The sequence below is a fragment of the Cucurbita moschata genome, unplaced genomic scaffold (genome assembly GCF_002738365.1).
Source record: "Cucurbita moschata cultivar Rifu unplaced genomic scaffold, Cmos_1.0 Cmo_Scf00046, whole genome shotgun sequence".
NCBI lineage: Eukaryota > Viridiplantae > Streptophyta > Magnoliopsida > Cucurbitales > Cucurbitaceae > Cucurbita > Cucurbita moschata.
Window position 1 is genome coordinate 43,642 of NW_019268562.1, and position 6,684 is coordinate 50,325.

Here is a 6,684-nt window from a genome sequence, read left to right on the forward strand (position 1 = left end):
GGGGGGGGGGGGGGGGGGGGGGGGGATAATTAGATATCATATGCATCGAGAAAACATAAATATAATCAGGAGCCTGACACACTGCGTCAAAACCATAAGAAACAAAATTCTTATAGTTCATTATGCATTCATCTTGTGGTCCAACAACTCTTTCCAGCTCACTATTCTCCTAATTAACTGCTTTTAACTTTACCACATAACTATAAAAAGTAAAAAACGTTGCCTCGTAATGCAACCTAGCATCTAAATCTCCAAAATAGTAAAATAAATAAATAAATAAATAATATAACGGAGAATAAGTTGTGAATACAATAGCCCACCCCCTCGATTTGTAGAAGATACCGACTCAGCCTGATAAAGAAACAAGCTTGGTATCTAATTAACAAACAAATTGACGGCTGCTTGATAGGAACCAGAAATCATAGATAATTAATAGAAAATAGTATTGATAGAAGTAAAGTTATAATAACCCAGGCAGTTTGAGAGGTTGGACTCTTCCACAAACTGTTTTCAGAAAACTGCCAGAGCCCACCTGAAACTCCTTATCTCCCTCTGTTTAGATCATTAACAGAGAATAAAACTTCAAGAACATAAATGATTGAATACCTGAATCTTGTTTAACCACGTTTGAACTGCACTTGGAAAATCTTCACATGTGCGTAAGCCATCACTGCTACATAGTGACTTATTTATGATCTCATCTTGGCTCTGCAAATCACACGCTATGTTATATAGCAATAAACTCAAACTGATAAATGCTTTTGACATGATGGTATTTATGTGACAACTGAAGAGAGATATCTTAATTGATTTGTGACGATATTTTATCAAAGTTCTCTTGGTATGTTGCTTTGCCCAATGACCCAATTGTGGGTCACCCCATTAAAAAGGTAAAAATAAAATAAAATAATAATAATAAAAATAAAAAACCTTCGTTTGGCCTCAGGGCATTTTTATGGTCGACATGGAACAAAAGGAACCATATAATTTTTTTTGTGAAAAACAGACCATAGGCTGTATGACTCGATAGTTTTTTGGTCATCCCTGGGTGAACATTACCACCCCTTTTCGCCAATATAGTATTTGTCTCTTTTGTCCAATTAAAATATTATGCAACTCTTTTGGCCTGGGGTAGAATCTCCCTTAGGTAATTTCATATCATCAGAGAAATTGTTTCTTACAATTAGATACATACATACACACACACATATATATATTAATTGGTTTAATGTTATGTCACACCCTGAGGATTTTATTAACTTCTCAATTATGGAAATATGATATGGACAATTTTGATGCATTTCTGGGCAAAATATGTTTTTAAAACAGATACATCAGGTAGTGTAATTCATTTTAGTTCAGTCATGATGTGAAACAATACATTCTCATTGCCCAATTGATTAATGTAATGGGAAAAATTGATGTGCCGGCAGTATAAATAATCACATCATGACCACATGCCAATGAAATTAACGTCATTATGCTCACAAGTTAGCATTGAGACAAAGAAGTTGACAATTAGATGGCACATCTTCAGAGCTAATAGCCAAATGAAAAAGAAAACAAACAATAATTTATAGTTTAAGGATTGAGACTGTTAGAAACTGGGAATTATTGGGCTTCTAGGCTCATTACGTCTGAAGTTATTTAGATGGGACCATTAGGTTTATTGCTGTTTTTTTTTTTTTTTTTTAAACAGAAACACTTTTCATTATGTAAGGAAAGATATGTTGGACAAAGGTAAGAGAGAAACAACTTCCTCAGGGAGAATTAACCTCTTGTACCTCAACCACACTCGTCTAAATCAAGCATTTCAAATTTGTGAAGCCTAGTTTCTATGATCTTTGCCTGAGCTGCTTTCTCCTAGCACGTGATTGGCTGGAATGCAATGGGAGAACTTTTTATAAGGAAGAGAGTGACTATTACATTAGGAAATCTATTCTATTTTTAGCTTATTGTTGATGTCACGAGTCTAAGTTCTTCAGTCAAAATTTCTCATAGAGCCGAATGGAAGTGTTTTTGTAATTTCCTTCTCAAAGGAAAAATTCTCCCGCCTTTTTTTATTTTACCTCATAAATAAAAATGTTCCTTAGTGAAAAAGTAAAAGTACTTTTGTTAAATCCTCTTTTCTGTGTATGCCACTTGGCACATGCTTTGTGTAACATCCCCTTCACACCTCTTTCTATAATTTCATCATCTTTCATTAGATGGCATCTTTATCTAATGTGTGTGTTTGGGCAAGCAAAGGAAATTGGCTATTCTTGGCATTTAATAATTACCACATTATAAAACTTGACAATGAAGCTAGCAAGTGTAATTAGAGAATAACAAACCATAAATGAGCTGACAAATGCATGGGAATGTGTTCCACGAAGTGGTATGCCAAATAACATCCCAGCTGCAACATTGCTGCGTAAAAGAGAAAAGTAGATTTTCGATTAAATTAATAGTTTGAAGCTGCTGATAGAGATTGCCGATATATACTCTTTTTTCTAGATTCATGAGTGTCTCGCCAGTTTACTAGCACTCTCACTAATCTCACATATATACTATCCAACTCATAGAAAATGAGAACTTTTATTTCCTCTAGCTTAAGTAGTTATATACAGTAGGAAGTGAAGAAATGATAGGCAGATGTAAACTTTTACTTCCTCTAATGTAAGGTAGGCAAAAATCAGAACTAACAGAACAACTGCACATCTCTAAAGAGAACTGACTCTCTCTTATACAAGCTACCCTTATAAACCTCCCCCACATACTACATTTCTCTCTTTGAGATGCCTATCATGGTTGTGTGGCAAATAGAAAGACTCTATAGAAACTTTCTTAAACAATGAAGTAAAATAATATACGGGATTCAATTCCCAAATAGAAGTATGTGTCCTAAAGGAACAGTACTAAAAGAAAAAAAAAATAGATATGGTGCGAGATTATTGGCAGGGATGAAAGGTTACCCTGTGCATCAAATGAAATATTTACAGTATCAATATAAAATATTATTGGCAGAGATGAAAGATTACCTTGTTGCATCGAATCCTCCCATATAGCAGTACTTTGAGGCGCTAATTCCACCGTCAGGTCCCTAAAACCAAGTAAAGATTTCTTCTGGATGAGGATGAGAAAAAAAAAAACCAGCACTTAAAGAAAGGAAAACAATGAAAGAATTAGAAACCTGAGCTCGCCGAAGTCCAAACTCGAGAAGAACTTTAGACTTTCCAGCAACAAAACGGTGCCTTGCGGCATTTGTAGTAACTAACGATGCATAATTAATAAGATTTACAAATGGTGTTTCAAGTAATTGAACTACCTGAAATTTAGAAAAAAGAAAAAGAAAAAAGTACCAATGTGAATTAATAATATCTTGTTTCAGCAGTTATGAAGATACTCTTGGATGAATAAAAAGAAATAAAATAGGTTGCTGAATCCAATGTTAACTATTTCATCAGAGGAAAACTTTCTTGATACTTACAGCAACTGGCCCTTCAACCCTCACTAAGGGCACCTTCGGGAAAACAACTGATCCCTCTGAAATAGCATAGACCTCAACGTCAGAACAGTCGATTCCTCTAAGATAATTGTAGAACGATTCCTATATTTAATCAATAAAAGTTATTCAGCGTCGGAACAAGTAAATCCTCTAAAATAATCAATGCATTCTAATTATAAAAAGTAAAGAGTTAACTCAGCATACAAGAAGTCTTATGAAACTTTACCAAATTATCAAAATTGCATCTCAAAGTTACTATGAAAAATAACTAGTATGGTTGGTATGTTACCTACATGTATGCGCTTTATCTAATATAAGGAAGAACACGCAAACTAATTATGCTTTAGTCAATCAAATAAGCCACATTATGTTATGGTGCATTTAATATCGCCCTCCCAAAAGAATAAAATGATCATTCATAGAGTAAAATTTAGGAATAATTTTGTAAGGTGAGACCTACGCATCTTAGGTACATCCAAATGTTAGTTAATATTTCTATTTCTGTGGATTAAAAGAGATGTAAGCTAGCATGAATTATCTTTATAATCATTAAGAGGAAATGGTGGACGCCCCAAGTGAAATGTGGCAAATTTTAATTAAGTTTTAAATTATTTAGGCAGCAATACTTATAAAATGAAACATCTGACTAATTTAAATATGCAGTGGTGTACCACATAAACCAAAGTAAAAGTTGATCTGTATACCAACCACATAATCAATAAATTGGGTTACCTCACAGGATGAAGGTAAAGCCTGCTTGACAAATGAGATTTCTTCCTCTGTGAATTTGAAATTAGCAATAAGTCTTATGCACTCTTCTAAACCAGCAAAAATTGTATATTCACCACCAAAAGGATTCCTCCGAAAATATAAATCAAACCTGGACCACAAAAATTTAACAAAAAACCCTTCTATATTAAAGCATATTTTCCTCCTCAAAGACATCTCCCAACATGACTTATAAGGCACTGGAGAGATCATATAGCTTTTGATAGAATGAAAATTTTGATTTGCCCTGGTAAATCAACCATGTTGGAAAAGGCAAACTTTCAACTTCTAGATATTCCAGTAAGGGCGAATTTAGTTCTATTCATTAGATAAAAAAATGTAAGATGCAACCAATGCTCAAACAATTAATTAGCTGCCAAGTTTAGTTTCAACCTCCAAAGTTGGAATTGTTTTTGAAGCTTAATATGCTTTTCCAAATTAAAATTACAAAGACACTTCAAAAGATAGAAATAACAATTTACACCAACTTGAGAATAGCTCAACTAGTTAAAGTACATGTCCTCGACCAAAAGGTCAAAGGTTCAAAATTTTCACCCTCACATGCTGTTGACCTCTAAAAAAAACTCAAACCAGACTAGTGTATCATCTACAGCATCAAGTCATAAAATAGCTTGAGCAAAAGCTCCGCCAAAACTGTTTCACCTTACAACACAAGAAGATTGAAGGTTAGTCATTCGAAAGAAAGCATTATGTTCATTTAGAAAAATGCAATCAAAGTGATTGATGAATCATATTAGTAGTACATTCAAAATTCAGAAATAACAGTGTCTCTGTATTTTATATACTCACAAGTATTTGAACCAGTTTATACACAATTGTTTGTCCTATGTCAAAGAAACTTGTAGGATATTAAATCTTAGGTAGATCACCGTGAGTTAAACTCACTCCCTCCTCTAAGACTTCTATTATTTTCATGACTATTATTGACCATTAGGCCAGCTCAGGGTAGTTAGAATAACAATTTCCAGATTCCAACCCGAACTGATATAATACCTACAAGCCATAAGGAGTTTCTTCGAGAGCTAATTCTGTCATATTTGAGGGGAAAAAAAATTAAGCAATCATATGAACTACCCAGTCTTTAAGAAATGAGGAGTATATACCGAACTTGCTCAAAACTCAAAACTAACGGAGTGGAGAAACTCCAGGCCAAACGTTCGAGGTCATAGAAAGTTTGTGGATGAGTCGCTCAATGGAACATTTAATTAACACAAAGCCTTTTATAAAAAAAAATTTGGAAACTATGTTTTCATCGAGAAGGACTGAAATAATGCAAACAAAAGGCGTTTCAATCTAGCATAAAATTTGGTTTTCTGTAATTCATGCTAGGCCACCAAGTCGGAACCTATACTCAAATGGAATCATCAACGTTCTTAATACAGGAAACAAAGAAAAAAATCAAACAGTAACAACCATTCCTCTAGATTCAACTTTACAAGTTCCGAACTCTGCAGCATGCAATTCGAAAACCAAACACGACAATCGAAGTAGTGAACAAACAAAATAGAGAGCAAAAAGAAAAGGACAAATTCCGCGCAGTCACTACTGAGACTGATTACCAACAAGCAAGAACTACACAATTTCAAATCAAAACAAGGTTCAATAAAGAGATAAATCCATTTCCGCATGGATTCCGAATTCTCAGCAACACAAACGCATTGTACAAAGAAAAAAGAAAGAACTTACACAGCTCGCTCGTCATGCTTGCCGGCTTTCCAATAAGCATAAGCCATCGTGAACTGATAAAGATCGGTGAGCAAAGGAGTAACCATAGGGTTGGTAGGTCCGTCCACCACCGGACTGGAACGATCGCCATTTCTTGGCCCGTTCACTTTGTCCATCAAGAAAACAAGAAAACCTCAAGAATTTCAAAGAATCAATGGAAGTTGGAAGGGAAATAATAAGAATCAGAGAGAAATTCGCAGAGAGCAAAGTGGGGAGAAGTAATTCAGTGTAGACGAAGGCGGAAACAACCTGGATATCGGAAGTGGATGTACCATCACAAAAGAGAAGGAGACCGTTAAATACAACGAAAAAGAAGAAACTGACCACCAAGTCAAAGTTCGCTACTTTTTTTGTATAATTTCCTTCTTTTTTTTTCTTTTTTTTTTAAGCATAAATTTCACGTTAAATATGTCCATCAAACAATCAGGATAAGACACCTATTATCCGTTCATATGTGAATTCCATCCTTAAAACAAGGAAAAAAACAAAAACAAATCACAATTACCTTTTGAGTTTAGAAATATCTATTTTTTTTTTTTTTTAAAAAAAATACTCTGTAATCTCACTCTTACCTTAAGAAAATGATATCACATGCAATCATGGTTCATAGTAGGATCTATTGGATGATGGAAGTCCCACGTCAGCTAGTTTAAGGAATGATCATTGGTTTATAAGTGAGGAAT

At 34.3% G+C, this 6,684-nt stretch overlaps 1 protein-coding gene across 1 annotated transcript in view; it reads right to left on the reverse strand.

Annotated features, from left to right (window-relative positions):
* LOC111434815 (nicotinate phosphoribosyltransferase 2-like) overlaps positions 1-6,304 on the reverse strand; it is a 13,951-nt gene extending 7,647 nt beyond the window's left edge. The window contains exons 1-7 of the mRNA XM_023072197.1: positions 5,963-6,304; positions 4,220-4,367; positions 3,470-3,589; positions 3,173-3,307; positions 3,021-3,082; positions 2,334-2,409; positions 607-708 (exon numbers count right to left, since the gene is read on the reverse strand). Coding sequence (XP_022927965.1) covers positions 607-708; positions 2,334-2,409; positions 3,021-3,082; positions 3,173-3,307; positions 3,470-3,589; positions 4,220-4,367; positions 5,963-6,117 — 798 coding nt within the window. The 5' untranslated portion in view covers positions 6,118-6,304. The remainder of the gene's footprint in view (positions 1-606; positions 709-2,333; positions 2,410-3,020; positions 3,083-3,172; positions 3,308-3,469; positions 3,590-4,219; positions 4,368-5,962) is intronic.
* Between the last annotated feature and the right edge of the window lie 380 nt (positions 6,305-6,684).